This window comes from Dromiciops gliroides, chromosome 3 (genome assembly GCF_019393635.1).
Source record: "Dromiciops gliroides isolate mDroGli1 chromosome 3, mDroGli1.pri, whole genome shotgun sequence".
Classification (NCBI taxonomy): domain Eukaryota; kingdom Metazoa; phylum Chordata; class Mammalia; order Microbiotheria; family Microbiotheriidae; genus Dromiciops; species Dromiciops gliroides.
The window spans coordinates 610,464,838-610,481,131 of NC_057863.1; the positions used below are offsets into that span (position 1 = coordinate 610,464,838).

The window sequence follows — 16,294 nt, forward strand, 5'->3', positions numbered from 1 at the left end:
TGAACTGGTCCAACCATTCTGGAGAACAATTTGAAACTATTCCCAAAGGTTTATCAAACTATGCATGTCACTTGAACCAGCAATACAGGATACAGTAGATCTGTATCCTGAAAAGATTTGGAGTATTTTTTTCACAACTATTGATAGTTTTGTTTTCTTCTTCTGAAAATTGCCTGTTCATATCATTTGATCACTTATCAATTGGGAAATGGCTCTTATTTGTATACATTTGACTCAGTTCTCTATATATTTGAGAAATGAGGACTTTATTAGAAATACTTGGGGTGGCTAGGTGGCGCAGTGGATAAAGCACCGGCTCTGGAGTCAGGAGTACCTGAGTTCAAATCCGGCCTCAGACACTTAACACTTACTAGCTGTGCGACCCTGGGCAAGTCACTTAACCCAAATTGCCTCACTTAAAAAAAAATTAATAATTGAGAAAGGCTTTGCCTCAAAACAATTATGATTTAGCTAGTATTAATGTGAAAAATTCTAATCTTACACAGGAGGAAATAAAGTCACAGAGTTGTGCTTCTGTATAAGGTCAAGTTGCTGGCTTTAGGGGCCAGATTTGAACTCAGGCAACTGGACTCATGCCTAATCCATGCAGAAATGTAAGGCCTTCGGAGCTTACAATCCAGTAGCATCCAAATATAACTATTAATATATTAAGAATAATTAAGAATATTAATATAGTCAGTAATCATTCAGAGGTACACATACACACATGCATATAATACTTTAAGTTTAGCAAAGTATCTAATTTGATTCCCTTCCCTTCCCTTCCTTTCCCACCAATTGATTAGAGAAATGCAAATTAAAACAACCCTGAAGTACCACCTCACCCCTATCAGAGTGGCTAACATAACAAAAGGAATATGACAAATGCTGGAGCAAATATGAGAAAACGGAGACACTAATGCACTATTGGTAGAGCTGTGAACTGGTCCAACCATTCTGGAGAACAATTTGAAACTATTCCCAAAGGTTTATCAAACTATGCATGTCACTTGAACCAGCAATACAGGATACAGTAGATCTGTATCCTGAAAAGATTTGGAGTATTTTTTTCACAACTATTGATAGTTTTGTTTTCTTCTTCTGAAAATTGCCTGTTCATATCATTTGATCACTTATCAATTGGGAAATGGCTCTTATTTGTATACATTTGACTCAGTTCTCTATATATTTGAGAAATGAGGACTTTATTAGAAATACTTGGGGTGGCTAGGTGGCGCAGTGGATAAAGCACCGGCTCTGGAGTCAGGAGTACCTGAGTTCAAATCCGGCCTCAGACACTTAACACTTACTAGCTGTGTGACCCTGGGCAAGTCACTTAACCCCAATTGCCTCACAAAAAAAAAAAGAAAAAAAAAAGAAAAAAAAAGAAATACTTGCTGTAATTTTTTTTCTCTATTTCCTGCCCTTTCCTTCTAATTTTGGCTATGTTGCTTTTGTTTGTGCAAACCATTTTAAATTCCATGTAATCAAAATTATCCATTTTGCTTCCTATTAACCTCTCTATTTCTTATTTGGCCATCAACTCTTCCCTCATCCATAGATCTGACAGGTAAAATTTTCCATGCTCTCCTAATTTGCTTATGATATCATCTTTTTTGTCTAAATCCTGTACCAATTTTGACCTTATATTGCTATATGGTATGAGATGTTGGTCTATGCCTAGTTTCTGCCAAACTGCTTTCCAGTTTCCTTGGAAATTTTTGTCAAATAGTGAGTTCTTGCCCCCAAAGCTTGGATCTTTGGATTTATCAAACACTAGATTACTATGGTTATTTAAGAATCTGTGTTGTCTACCTAATCCATTCAATTGGTCCACCACTCCATTTCTTAGCCAGTACCAGATTGTTTTGATGATTGCCACTTCATAATATAGCTTGAAATCTGGTATTGGCAGGTCCCTTTCCTTTACATTTTCCTAATATATTCCCTTGATATTCTTGACCTTTTGTTCTTCCAAATGAATTTTGTTATTATTTTTTATAGATCTATAAAATAATTATTTAGCAGTTTCCTTCAGCACTAAATAAGTAAACTAATTTAGGTGGAATTATCGGTTTTTGTTTTATTGGCTAAACACAATTACAAAACACTTTAGTAATTGTGTTCATATAGTCCCTGGGTTTGTCTCGGCAGGCAGATGAGGAAATGAGGCTCAGAAAGTTAAGTGACTTGCTTGTAGTCACACAGCTGGTTAATATTGGAGAGGAGACTTGAAAACAGGTCTTCCTGACTATAGTCCAGTATCTCTGGCATTTGGCAAAAAGTAACTGATTTTTGACTGACAGATGAACTGAATAGGCTGCCTTTCCTACTGCATGCCAGGGTCTGAACTGTAAGCATTTTAAATTTGTTTTCATCTAGTCATTGAAAGTTAGAGCTGGGAAGCCTCTTAGAACATTTCATTTGGAAGGAAATTTAGAACATAGAATATTTGATCTGGGAGAGCTCTTAGAACACGGAATGTCAGAGCTGGGACTCAGAATGTCAGAACTTGGAGGGGCCTTAGAACAGAGAAGGTCAGAGTTGGGAGGACTCTTAGAACACAGGATATCAGAGCTGGAAGGGGTTTTAGAACACAGGATGTCAGATCTGGGAGGGTCCTTAGAAACCAGAATATCAGACCTGGGAGGGACCTTAGAACACAGGATTTCAGAGCTGGAAGGGCTCTTAGAACCCAGAATGTTAGAACTGGAATGGTTCTTAGAACACAGCATGTCAGAGCTGGGAAGGACCTTAGGACACAGAATGTGGTAGTGTCCTTAGAGCACACAATGTCAGAGCTGGGAGGAGGCTTAGAAAGTATATAACCCAGTGCACACAGGTGGCAGATTAGAGATGAAGAACCAAACTCTTTTTTTTTTTTTTTGTGGGGCAATGAGGGTTAAGTGACTTGCCCAGGGTCACACAGCTAGTAAGTGTCAGGTGTCTGAGGCCGGATTTGAACTCAGGTACTCCTGAATTCAAGGCCAGTGCTTTATCCACTGCGCCACCTAGCTGCCCCTAGAACCAAACTCTTAATCTTGCTTGTCAAAGAAGTAAGGCTGAAGTAAGACTGAAATCTCTTTCTCCTCTCAGTCCTTTGCCAAGAAAAAGATTTCTTTTTATTAAAAAAAAATTTTGGGGGGGGGCAATGAGGGTTAAGTGACTTGCCCAGGGTCACACAGCTAGTAAGTGTCAAGTGTCTGAGGCTGGACTTGAACTCAGGTCCTCCTGAATCCAGGGCCAGTGCTCTATCCACTGCACCACCTAGCTGCCCCCACCAAGGAAAAGATTTCGGAGGGACTTTATAGGCTTTTAAAACTGGAAGGGGCCTTAGGGTCCGATTCCCTCATTTTACAGATGAAGAAACTGAGGCCCACAGGGGTTAAGTGATTTGGTCAAGATGGCAGAGCCAGTGAGCAAGCATCAGAGAGGATTCAAAACCATGCCTTTAAACCCCAAATCTTTCCATTATATAGTAGACTCTTTCCGTTGTATAGCAGTGCCTGGAATTAAGGACCAGAGCGTCAGGCTTGGGCTCCTGGATCCTTTCACTCCCTGATCTAAGAGAACTCCTTGTGTAGTGCTCCTGCCTTGCCCTGCCCCCCAGTGCACCTCTGCTCTCCCATCGGCACTGCCCTGGACAGATGTTCCTCATTCCTCTCCGCCCTCACCCTCACATCAGGATTAATCTGCCCAGCAGGGATTGGACACCTGGGTAGCCAGATGGACGGATGACTGCCTTGGGAAGCCATTTCTGCCCCATCACAGGGCTGGTGCCAGGGGCCGCAGGGTGGGAAAACAGTCTGGGTTTCCAGCAAAGAGAGCAGGGGGTGAGGGCTTCATCCTGGTAGGAGCTCCAGGCAGAGTGTCAGCTGTTCTTTCATCCGCCTCTGGAGGCCTTCTGGGAATGGGTGAGTTTCCACTTGGGTCTGGGGGCTACTTAGGCCTTTGGCCTTAGAATTAGGGGAAGGACTGGTTTTAAGGGTCTGCCGGAAATCTGGGAAGGGGCTGGAGAATGGGGGGATGTCACAGGGACCAAAGGCAGGTGAGCAGGTTCCTGAGAGTCTCCCCCAATCCTATGGGCTAAAAAGAACAGAAATACAGGAGCTCATTTTTGTCTTTTCCTTATCTGTCCTCATTCCCCATTCTGTCAGACTCTGTCACTGCTCTCTGTCTATGCTCCCTCCTCCTCTGTCTCCATCTTAGCTTCCTCCTTAGCTTTCTCCCTTTATTTAAGTCTCCCTCTCTGCCCCTTGTCTACCCTCTATCCCCTGAGCTGATTTCATTTCCCGTGTCTCTCCTCTGTCCTCTTTGGCTCTGTCATTTCTTTATCATTGCCCCCTCCTTCCCAACCTATTTGTTCCTTCTCTTTTCCTGACTCAGTTTCCCTGCTCACAGGGTGTCCCAGATTGTGGTACTGAGCTCCTAGAAGGACTGAGAGCCTTCTTTGGATCCATGGCTGGGTTGCAGCCCCAGGTAAGGAGTTCGTTTGAAGGAAGTTTAACACCAACCCCTAAGCCCCCCACATCTACCCCTTCCTGTTAGCTATTAGTAGAATTGAGATATTTCTAAGCTCCTTTCCAGCAATGAAATTCAGTTACCACCTTCACACAGAGCTGAGAGGTATCTCATAGCACAGAATGTCAGAGCTGGGAGGGCCCTTAGAACACAAGATGTCAGATCTGGGAGGGCCCTTAGAACCCAGAATGCCAGAGCTGGGAGGGTCCTTAGCATCCAGGATGTCAGAGCTGGGAGGGGCCTTAGAACCCAGGATGTCAGAGCTGGGAGGGCCCTTAGAACCCAGGATGTCAGAGTTGGGAAGGCCCTTAGAGTTGATCTGCTCACTCAGAATATCTGCTCCATATTGGGTAGAAGTTGATCGAGTGTGGACTAGTTTCCCGAAAACCTTCTTAAGGAAAGAGGTGTGGGGTTTGTAAGGTTGAACAACAGAATGGGGAGGCTGGGGGATGTCATACTAAGCCTAGGAAGGTCTGATTGGCTCCTTAGGTGCAGAGCCACAATTGGGAAGGGAGGGGAAGGATTCTGGGGCCTGAAAATCACTTCCCTCCTTTGCATCCCTAAGAGGGAACAAGACCAGAGGCTAGAGAGGACACAGCTGTCAGATTAGAGATAAAGAACTGTTCCCTCAAGAGAGAGATTATCGGAACAAATCCTGGGGTTAGAGGCTGATGCCAGGGCTCAGCTGAGGACCAGAGATGAGGGTGATCCTGGGCAGGACAGTAGGGCTGATTGATTTGGGGGTGACCTACTCCTGCTTCAACATGGAGGAAAAGCACCAAGTCACAGGCTGCCTTTCCTTCCTCCTCCTCCTCCTCCTCCTCCTCCTCCTCTTCCTCCTCTTCCTATGCTTGACTTGATCAGTGCCTAGTACGCAGCAAAGTCTCATTTCACGTAGTGGCTGTGGGTTCTGGGATCTTGGGGTGAGAGAGGTGGCTGAGCGGGACCTGGGCAACCTCCCATGAGCCAGTTAGATTAGCTCGCGGGAAGCCAGATGATGGGACAATGTCTCAAGGCTTAGGTTTGTCAGCTGGATCAGAACCAGCTTCTGACATGGGGATGGCGGGAGCTGATTAGAGCAGGCTGGAGACAGGAGAGTCAGGAATCAAAAGAAGTTTAATTTCAAAGTGAGGCAAATGGTTTGCAAGCAAGGAGGGTAGACACATGTGTTGGGGTTGCCCCTGGTGGGGCGACCCGCTTTAGTGTGGCTGAACCTTGATTTATATTCTTGTGGCTAGACAGAGTCAGTGTAGTGGAGCAACAGCAACCATGAAGCGAGGTCATCCAGTGACAAAAAGCCTTTTCATAGCAGGGCTTCCTTGCCCAAGTTCAGAGACCAGTCTGCTTGCTGGGCTTTAGCTCTGGACAACAGGGGGTCTCTGAATAGTATTGCGACAGGCTGTTACTATTCTCTCTTACAGGGTTTCCCAGCAGCCTCATGGTCTTTCAATGTCTCTAGAGCAAGGTTAGGGGTGGGCAGTGTTGTATGCCATTCCAGATGTACTATACCCCAGCCACCCAGGACAGAGGATTCAGAGTGGTTGAGGTGGAAAGAACTCAGCAGTGGAAATCAACATACTTGTGTTCTAGACTTAACTCTGCCATGAGCTGGCTCATGCTTCTGGACAGGGGTAATATTGGATTCATTGACCTCCAGGGGCCCTGCCAGCTCTGCCATCCTATGTTCTAAGGTCCCACCCATCTCTGCCATCCTGTGTTCTAAGGGCCCTCCCAGCTCTGACATCCTGTGTTCTAAGAGCCCTCCCAGCTCTGACATCCTGTGTTCTAAGGGCCCTCCCAGCTCTGACATCCTGTGTTCTAAGAGCCCTCCCAGCTCTGACATCCTGTGTTCTAAGGGCCCTCCCATCTCTGCCATCCTGTGTTCTAAGGGCCCTCCCAGCTCTGACATCCTGTGTTCTAAGAGCCCTCCCAGCTCTGATACTCTCTGTTCTAAGGACCCTCCCAACTTTCACATTCTATGATTCTATGACTCTAAGTCATTCTAGTTATTTTCCAGCTCACCTCCATGAGACAGGGCACAGGGAAATCAGTGGCACATGGGCTCTCATCCCAAGGGAAAATGCAGCTGGGACACATTTCCAAGAATGTCTACCCCAGTATCCCAGTATCACTCAATAAGAGCAAGCATGGGGGGATAATTAAGAAAGATCCAGCCTGGAAACTTCAGGAGAACTAGCTCCTTGGCTTGTTGTGTGACCTTGGTAAGTTAGATGCCGAATGACCTCTAAAGGTGTGTCCCCTTCACCACAAGTGTCTCATTTTTCCTTTCTTGGGATTTTACCATCCATATGGTGTGTGTGTGTGTGTGTGTGTGTGTGTGTGTGTGTGTGTGTGTGTGTGTATGCACACTCGTCGCAGGTCTGCCCAGGGCTCACACTGCCCAAGGTGAAGGGGAAGGCGGTTCCAGCACTGGCCGGCTTCTTCTTCCTCCTGTCGGTGGCCATGACCGGCTGCTTTCTGTGGCAGTATCATCTCCGGAAGGCAGAGCTTGGTGAGTGTGGTTGGGAACCTGCCCTTGGGTTCTTTTGTCCCTCACTGGAGTTCTAGGAGCAACTATCCCCACTTCTTTACCCCTCAAATTGCAGAAAGCAGAGTGGAAATAGTTCTGAATTTGGAGTTGGAGATGGTGAGTTCAAATTCTGACTCAGGTATTTGTTAAATGAACTTGCACAAGTTGTTCACTGGACCTCAGTTTCCTGATCTGTAAAATGAGCAGTTTGCACTAAAGGATGTTGGAGATTTGATCCAGATAGAAATCTCTATAATCCTACATTCCCAGATACTTTGAGCAAACGGTACAAAATAAGCCCTTGTTTCACTTGAGGGAGGGGAGAGGGCTGAGGTTGTAGCAGAGACCCGTGAGGCCACTGCTGGAAGGCCCCTGATGGGGAGGGGATGGACTGGGGAGTAGCTCATTGAGAATTACGTGGCTGGCTGCTGATGGGGGTGGAGGAAAGACAGAGTCTTTCATATGGAAGCTTCCCATTTTAACCAATTATTGCTGCTGGGTATGTGCCAAATAGAGCTACGCTGTTAGATGACTATGATTGCTGGTAATGCCTTCTGAATTTTAGCACCTTGGGCCGAAGCCCCGATAGCACTGTTCTAGTTTTGTTCTGATTATGGCTCTTAAAGGAATCCCTTACTTCCTCCCACCCAATCCACTGCCCCCATTGACTCAGGGAGGCAATAGGTAGGTGGTGACTTTCCCAACGGATGCCCCCTGCCCCGAATCTGAAGCTCACATACATAGACATTAATAGAGTTCCTTCATGGGGACTTCACTATAACAGTGAGGTCCCGGATGCAGTCCCTTTCCTTAAGGGCTATCTAAATGGTATTATCATAATAATTCAGTCCCCCACTAATACCAAGGCAGAGAGATAGCAATCATAGTTATATCCTTCTGCAACTTATCAAGGGCTATCCTCTCAACCCTGTGAGGTAGGAAGAAAGTACAAGTATAATTTGTCCCATGTCACAGATGAGAAAACTGAAGTTCAGACTTGGCCATAATTACTCAATTAACGAATCAATCCACATTTATTTATGCACCAGGCACTGTGCTAGGACCTGGAGACAACAAAGACAAAAATGAAACAGTAGAACTATTCTTAATGAAACTAAATGGGGGGGAGCTGGGGTTTGAACCCAGGACTCCTGATTCCAAATCCATTGCTCTTGCTAGTATCCCTAGAGACTTGTATCTCTAGTGCTTAGCACGTAGTAAACGCCTTAATCAATGTTTATTGACTGACTGGCTGACCCTCTGGCCCACTGTGGATCACCTCATTCACTGTCTAGGCAGTGGGATATATTGGCAAGGGCCTGATATTGGGAGTCAGGACACCTGTATGGTCTTGCCTCTGCCTCTTCCTAGCTATGTGACTTTGAGCCATTCACTCTGAGACTCAGTTTTTCCTTCTGTCACATGGAACCAATAATACTCACACTAACTACAGTCTAGTGTTGCTGGGAGGAAACTACTTGGGGAACTGGATGGTACCATATTTATTATTCTCCGTAGGCTCCTCTGTCATAGAAGTGACCTCAGAAACTGTACAGATGTGTCCCCGGTATCCAGAGCCTGTGCCCCTAGAGCATCCCCTTCCCATATTGAAGGAGGCCCTGGAGAAGGTCAGTGTAAACCAGGGGGAACAATTTACACAATGACCACAACAACAGAAAAGACTGCAGCACATCAGATAAAGCATGCTAGAGAGGTGGGGGACTATGGGTACAGGATGAGGCATACATTAGACATGCAGCCAATTTCTAGTTGTTTCAAAGCACTGTTTCTTTGTTACACAGGAGGATTCTGTTAGGGCAGAGGGGCTTCCCTTCTGGAAGAAGGGGAGAACTTCAGTATGGAGACAGGAGAACAGGGTCTGGCCAAGATATTCAGAACAGTATGTGCCACATGGGGGAAGCTGGAGCTGAGGGGAGAGGGGCCTCATGAGGGATTTCCAAAGAGCGTGTGTTCTGGGGATGGGGGACGAGGTTCTGGACCACCCTAGGGCCTATGGGAATCCAGTACTTCCTCTAAGGCTCCTTCTCTGCTGCCGGCAAGGTGGACAAGATTCTGCGGCAAACAATGCCCACTGCCCCTGGCCTCAGGGCCATGTCTGCTGTGGTTATTTACAATGACACTGTGCTGTGGACCGGGAACTTTGGCTGGAGGAACGGCTCAGACAAGGCCTCGGGGCCCCCCAGCGAATATACCATCTACCGGTGAGCCAGACTTTGGGGCCCTGCACTAACTGTGTGGGAGGGAAGGGGGTGAGGAAACAGGGGGTGCTGACACGGAGAGATTGGAATCTTGGCAGCAGCCTCAGGCCTCAGTTACAAATCTCTGGAACAAGACAGACCGCAGGCCTCCCTTCCATAACATAAGAGACCATCTGGGGGGCAGCTAGGTGGCACAGTGGATAAAGCACTGGCCCTGAATTCAGGAGGACCTGAGTTCAAATCCAGCCTCAGACACTTGACACTAGCTGTGTGACCCTGGGCAAGTCACTTAACCCTCATTGCCCTGCCCCCCCCCAAATTTAAAAATAAAAAAAAATTAGAAAAAGAGACCATCTGGTCCAATCTTCTCATTTTACAGATGAGGAAATTGAGGCTTGGGTAGGAGACATAACATAGCACCATAGATCCAGGGCTAGAAGGGTATCTGGCCCAGCCTTGTCACTTTATAGAGGAGGAAACTGACGCACATAGAGGTTAAGTACCTTTTCTTTTTTCTTTCTTTCTTTCTCTCTCTCTCTCTCTTTCTTTTTTTTTTTTTAGTGAGGCAATTGGGGTTAAGTGACTTGCCCAGGGTCACACAGCTAGTAAGTGTCAAGTGTCTGAGGCTGGATTTAAACTCAGGTCCTCCTGACTCCAGGGCCAATGCTCTATCCACTGCGCCACCTAGCTGACCCTTAAGTACCTTTTCTAAGATCATACAGCTACTAAGTGTTGGAGCTGAGATTTGAACCTCTACCCTCTGGCTCTCAGTCCAATGATCTTCCCATCAGCACCTGAGTTGTCAATCTTGCCATTTTGTCCTATAGATGTAGTAGAGAGAACATAGAAGCAGCTCTTCTGTATCCCAGACCTTCAGAGACCTGACAGCAGTTAGGATCTCCCCCTTCTAGTCATACCTTCTCTGGAATCAGAGAACCCTTATTACCCTGCCTGTTTGTCTCATTCCCAAGTACTGCAATGATCTGATAACTTTTCAAAGTCACCATCAAGTCATTGTCATACAATGTTAAGGAGGAAACTGAGCTTAGAACTCAGTGGAAGAATAAAGATAGTTAGAGCTGGAAGATGCCTTAGGACCTAGAATATTAGAACATAGAACGTTGGAGATGAAAGTGATGTTAGAATGCACTTTTGGACTGTAAGGGTTATTAGAACATAGAATCTTAATGCTAGAAGAGAGCCAGGACACAAAATGCCAGAGCTGGGAGGAGCATTATGACAGAGTGTTAGAGCTTAGAGGGGCTTTAGAACACAGGATGTCAGAGCTGGGAGGGCCCTTAGGACCCAGAATGTCAGAGCTGGGAGGGGCCTTAGAAGAAAGAATGTTAGAGCAGGGAGGGCCCTTAGAACCCAGAATGTCAGAGCCGGGAGAGGCCTTAGAACCCAGAATATCAGAGCTGGGAGGGGCCTTTGAACAGAGAATGTCAGAACTTAGAGGTGCCTTAGAACACAGGATGTCAGAGCTGGGAGGGACCTTAGAACCCAGAATGTCAGAGCTGGGAGGGCCCTTAAAACACAGAATGTTACAGCTGGAAGGGGCTTTAGAACAGTGTTAGAGCTAAGAGGGGCCTTAGAACACAGGATGTCAGAACTAGCTGGGGGTCTTAGAGATCATCTTGGTTCAATATCCTTCCTTTACCTGTAGCAAGTGGCTGCCTAGTTCTTTTTAAACACTTGCACTTGTGAATGGCTCAGTTAGTATCATATAAAGCAGCCCACTCAAATATTGGAGAGCTCACACTCTTAGAAGGTTCTTCCTTTCATGTAGCTGTAACTTGTTATCCTCTACCCATTTCTCCCGGGGTCTACCCTCTGGGTCAGGAAGAACAATAGCAATTCCTGGAACCCATGACAAGCACCTCAAATACTTGAAAGGAAGTTATTCCTTCTCTACCCCACCCCTCAGCATTCTTCTTTTTTGTGTGTGTGTGAGGCAATTGGGGTTAAGTGACTTGCCCAGGGTTACACAGCTAGTCAGTGTCAAGTGTCTGAGGCTGGATTTGAACTCAGGTCCTCCTGAATCTAGGGCCAGTGCTCTATCCACTGTGCCACCTAGCTGCCCCTCCCCCCAGCATTCTTGTCAAACATCCTTAGTTTTCTGGACTGATCCTCCAGCTGCTTCTAGCCCAGCCCTTGTCAGTCTCCTCTGGGCCTCTCTAAGGCTCCTCGAGGTGGGTAGGATGGGAGATGGGACCATGGGGAATAATGGTGTCGCCCCTTGGACAGGATCGCCAGCATCTCCAAGATCTTCCCCACGCTCATGTTGTACCGCCTGTGGGAGGAAGGCGTTGTAGTGTCTCTGGATGACCCGTTAGAGCGCTATGCCCAAGGCTTCACCATCAAGAACCCACTTGGAGCAGGGCATCGTCCCATCTGGGGAAGCCTGATGGATGGGCTGGAGAAGGGGGCCCTGCCCCTCAAACCCACAACAGTCACTCTCCGAAGAATGGCCAGTCAGCTTTCAGGTGAGGAGATCCTCTGTGCCCATAAACTCGGGGAGGATTATGGAAACCTGGCGGGGTAACAGAGACAGCACTTGAACAGGAGCATCTTTAAAATGAGGCTAGGCAGCTATTCAGCTCAGTGGACTCAGGAAGACCCGAGGTCAAATCCTGCTTCTGATGCTTAGCACCTGTGTGACCCTGGTCAAGTCACTTACCTTCTTCCTGCCTCATCTGTAAAATGGGGATAATAATAGCACCTGCTTTCCAGAGATGTTGTGAGCATCAAATGAGGTGTTTAGTAACAGTGGGTGATTAATAAATGCTTATTCCCTTCCTTCCCTATTTCATAGAATTATTGTGAGCATTGAATGGACTAATTAATATATGTGAAAGTGCTTTGAAAAATACGAAGCTGAAGAATATGGGTTGGTGGCGTCATTCATAAGAAACTGTCAGAGGGGGCAGCTAGGTGGTACAGTGGATAGAGCACTGGCCCTGGATTCATGAGGACCTGGGTTCAAATCTGGTCTCAGAAATAACACTTACTAGCTGTGTGACCCTGGGCAAGTCACTTAACCCTCATTGCCCTGAAAAAAAAAGAAACTGTCAGAGATAGAACGTAGGAATAAAATAAATCAGGAGTTTTGTACAGAAAATTCAGTCCTGAAGAACCATGCCCTTCTTTCTGCTCATGCTATTCCTTGGGCCTAAAGTACTTTCTTCATTTTCCTTCCTCCTAATTTTTCTCCGCTGAAATCCTGTTAATTATTTTTATTTATTTATTTTTTTTGTTCTTTTTTGGGGCAGGGCATTGAGGGTTAAGTGAGTTGCCCAAGGTCACACAGCTAGTAAGTGTCAAGTATCTGAGGCCGGCTTTAAACTCAGGTCCTCCTGAATCCAAGGCCAGTGCTTTATCCACTGCGCCACCTAGCTCCCCTAAAACCCTGTTTATCCTTTTTCAAAGGTTTAACTTAATACCATCTTTTCCATGAAACATGGTGCAGTGGAGAGAGAGTTCTAGGTTTGGACCTGTGTTCAAATTTTGCCTCTGTCCTACTCTCTGTGTGACCTTTGGCAAGTCACTGATCTCTTTGCTTCTCACTTTCTCCATCAGTAAGATGAAAGGGTTGGACTAGATGCCCTCCGGGGTCCCTTCCAGCTTGAGAGCTAGGATCTGAATCCATAACAGTTTCCTACATCGGTGTGTTTGGGACAGCTAGGTGGCACAGTGGATGGAGCGCAGGACAGAGGGTCAGGAGGACCTGAGTTCAAATCTGGCCTCAGATACTTACTAGCTAAGTGACCCTGGGCAAGTCACTTCACCCCGTTTGCCTCAGTTTCCTCATCTGTAAAATGAGCTGGAAAAGGAAATGGCAAAGCAGTCCAGGATCTCTGCCAAGAAAATCCCAAATGGGGTCACAAAGGGTCAGACATGACTGTAACCACTCAACAACAACAGATATGTTTACGGACCATGTTCTATTTCTCACAACTTTGTGTTCATGCTGATGAATACCCTGGCAACCCTATAGGAAAACTGGGGACTGGAACCTAGTCCTCCTATCTAGCCTTCTGATCCTCCCACCACAAGGAGTTTAAGCTCCCCTGCTCCGGCCACAGCCGGCTGGTTCAGGGCCTCGATCTGGCCTCCCTTCCTTTCCAGGGTTACCCAGAAGACTCCGCTCAACAACTCTGCTGTGGCGGGGAAGCACTGAGGACGCCCTGGCTCTCCTGAGGGATGATGTCCTGGTGGCTGATCCTGGAACCAGGTTAGGGAAGCCCTTCAGGTTCCTGCCCTGGGAGAAGGCTGGCCCCAGTAGGGTCAGGGGGTGCTCTTCTTAGAGGTCTCTGGAGAAATCCTGTTTGAGAAAAGCATAGAATGTTAGAGGAGAGCCCTTAGAACACAGAATGTCAGAGCTGGGAGGGTCCTTAGAATCCAGAAAGTCAGATCTAGGAGGGCCCCTAGAACCTAGAATGTCAGAGCTGGGAGGGCCCTTAGAACCCAGGATGTCAAAGCTGGAAGGTCCCTTACAGCATAGGATGTCAGAGCTTGGAAGAGTCTTAGAATACAGGATGTGAGAGCTGGGAGGGCCCCTAGAACCCAGAATGTCAGAGCTAGAAGGGTCCTTAGAACCCAGGGAGTCAAAGCTGGGAGGGCCTTAGAGCAGAGACTATCACGGCTGGGAGGGACTCTAGAACAGAGAACATCAGAGGTGGAAGGCATTCATGAACACAATGTCAGAAGTAGGAGGGCCCAAAGAAACCTCGTAGTCCAAACCCCCCCCTTTTACAGAGGAGGAGGCTGCACTCCCAGAGTGAGGAAGCAATCCACCTAATGTCCCAGACCTAGCCCGCATACCAGCACCTGGCGCTTGGTGCCCACATCCTGGGTCTGTCTGCTCTCATTCCAGGTGTCATTACAGCACCTTGGCCTTCTCTCTGCTGGCCCACGTGTTGGTCCGGCACACCAACCACAGGGACTACCAGCAGTGGGTGTCTGACAATATCCTGGATCGACTGGGGATGGAGGACACAGGGTTTGACCTGGCGCCCTGGGTTCAGGCCCGCATGGCTGCAGGCTTCTATGGCAGTGGGCACCCTGCCCCACTCTATGACCTTGGCTGGTATCGCCCCTCTGGCCAGATGTACTCCACGCCTGCTGACTTGGCCAAGCTGGCGATGGTGCTCCTTGGCAGTGCCCCCCAGAGTCTCTTGGCACCGGATACGATTAAGACCATGCTGACCCCGCTCCTCACCTGTCCTGGGACCTACTTTGCCAACCAGACGGGCACACCATGGGAGTTTCACACCCAACGGGGCTATAGCATCGTCCGGAAGGATGGGGACCTGGATGGCTATGCGGCCACCTTCTCCCTGATCCCCCGACTGAAGCTCAGCTTCATTGTGCTCATGGCTGGGCCCCGGCCATCGGGTTTGGACCTGGTGACCCAGGTGTATGATGTCCTTATCCCTGCCATGGAGATGGCCTTCCGGGAGGTCGACAGGAGCCTGGAACCACCACCCAGCCCGGGCCCCTACTTGGGCTTCTACACCTATGCCAACCTAACCTTCTATGAGATCCTCCTGGGGCCCTCGGGGGTCCTCTGCATGCGGCAGTTCGGGCCCCAAGTGGAGAAGCTGATCCCGGCCAAGTTCCGTACCCTAAAGCTGCATCACGTGCAGGGCCGGGTCTTCCAGGTGGTTGTGGACAAAGAGTTTCCCTGCATCCTGCCCCTGGGGGCAGCATGGCTTCCCTTGGAGACCCAGCATGGCCAGCTCCTAAACTTTTATCCTTTTGACCAGAGAGGGCTCTCTCCAGGCTTTGACGCCCCGGGCTTGAACACGTACAAAGTCCTTCGGATGGCCCAAAAGCCCATCTTCAACACTTCGGTTTGACCTCTGCCTCTCCTCTGACCTCCTTGGTCTCAGCTGCAAAGAGCCATGGGATGTCACAGGAGTGGGGCAGGCCTTAAGCTTTGGCCAAGGAAGGCAACGTGGGACAGTGAGAAGAGGAGGGAGAGGCCCAGGTATGAGTGAGTGCCAGTGGTAAAGCTAACTGCCCGTGTGACTTTGGACAGATCCTGCTCCCTCTGTGCGTCTCAGTTTCCTTATCTGTAAAACGGGCCCTGGACGAGATGCTCCCCCAAGTCGACTTTGACTCTAGCATTCAGTGCTCTCAGATCATAGATTTAGAACAGGAAGGAGACCTTAGCATCCAGTCTCAATTGTACAGATGGGGAAACTGAGGCCTGGAGGCATGAGATGGCCCGCCCACTATTATACAGGGAGTGACAGACATAGCTCTGACTCCCAGACTGAGTACCCTCTGCACTGCCCTCACTGTCTGGCGCTCCCCTTCAGCTCACGCTGTCTGTGTTCTGACAATCCCTCTCCTTCTAATGGTCTATGATCCTGAGGACCTGCTCTATGGCTGTCCTGCTCCCTCCCTGGTCCTGCCTCTCTACCCCAACCCTCCGGCTGGCATTGCCAGAGCCCCTTCCCCTTGCTGGTGGAACCTGTATTCCTGTTTGTGCAAGAGTATGTGATATGCTGTCTGGCCACCAGGTGGCAATATAGCTCCACAGAGCAAACGCTCACTCTCTAGGGTCTCCCGAAAGCTAACACTGCTTTTAAAACACCCTCTGTATTCATCTGTTACATGCCCCTGCCTTTGAGATATGGGGAGCCTCACCCCTGCCTTCTATGTGATGTGCAGCAGCCAGACCTGATTCACCAAACCCTTGCATCAGATCTAGGAAGCGGCTGCTCAGAAAGTCAGTCAATAAACATTTAAGAAGGACCTACTGTGTGCCAGAAAGCTTTGGCTTATTCAGTATTTTCATCCTCCCCTTCCTTGGCTTTCCTCTCCATACTTCAGAAGCATAGTGCTCTCTTCCCCATTTCCTATCCAAACTGGTCCTCCCTCATGAAAGGCTCCAACATCAGCCCTTTACACTTGAGTATGAATTTATGTCACTAGGGCAATTTCCTGGGAGGTAATTGTCAGTCAGTCAGAAGGGACTTAGAACTTGAACTTTGTAAAGACTGGGAAGGCTGGG

General features: G+C 48.0%; 1 protein-coding gene across 1 annotated transcript; it reads left to right on the plus strand.

Annotated features, from left to right (window-relative positions):
* The first annotated feature begins 4,458 nt into the window (after positions 1-4,458).
* On the plus strand, positions 4,459-15,131 carry LACTBL1 (lactamase beta like 1). Its single transcript, XM_043991314.1, has 7 exons — positions 4,459-4,479; positions 6,901-7,033; positions 8,570-8,679; positions 9,113-9,273; positions 11,518-11,756; positions 13,399-13,522; positions 14,147-15,131. The coding sequence occupies exons 1-7, from the start codon at positions 4,459-4,461 to the stop codon at positions 15,129-15,131; spliced, it is 1,773 nt and encodes a 590-aa protein (XP_043847249.1).
* Positions 15,132-16,294: the final 1,163 nt, after the last annotated feature.

Bases quoted from the DNA above. Each gene is read 5' to 3' on its own strand.
- LACTBL1 (XM_043991314.1), top strand. From the start codon at position 4,459: ATGGCTGGGTTGCAGCCCCAG. The intron at 4,480-6,900 runs GTAAGGAGTTCG...CACTCGTCGCAG, and splicing joins TGGCTGGGTTGCAGCCCCAG to GTCTGCCCAGGGCTCACACT. The intron at 13,523-14,146 runs GTTCCTGCCCTG...CTCTCATTCCAG, and splicing joins AGGTTAGGGAAGCCCTTCAG to GTGTCATTACAGCACCTTGG.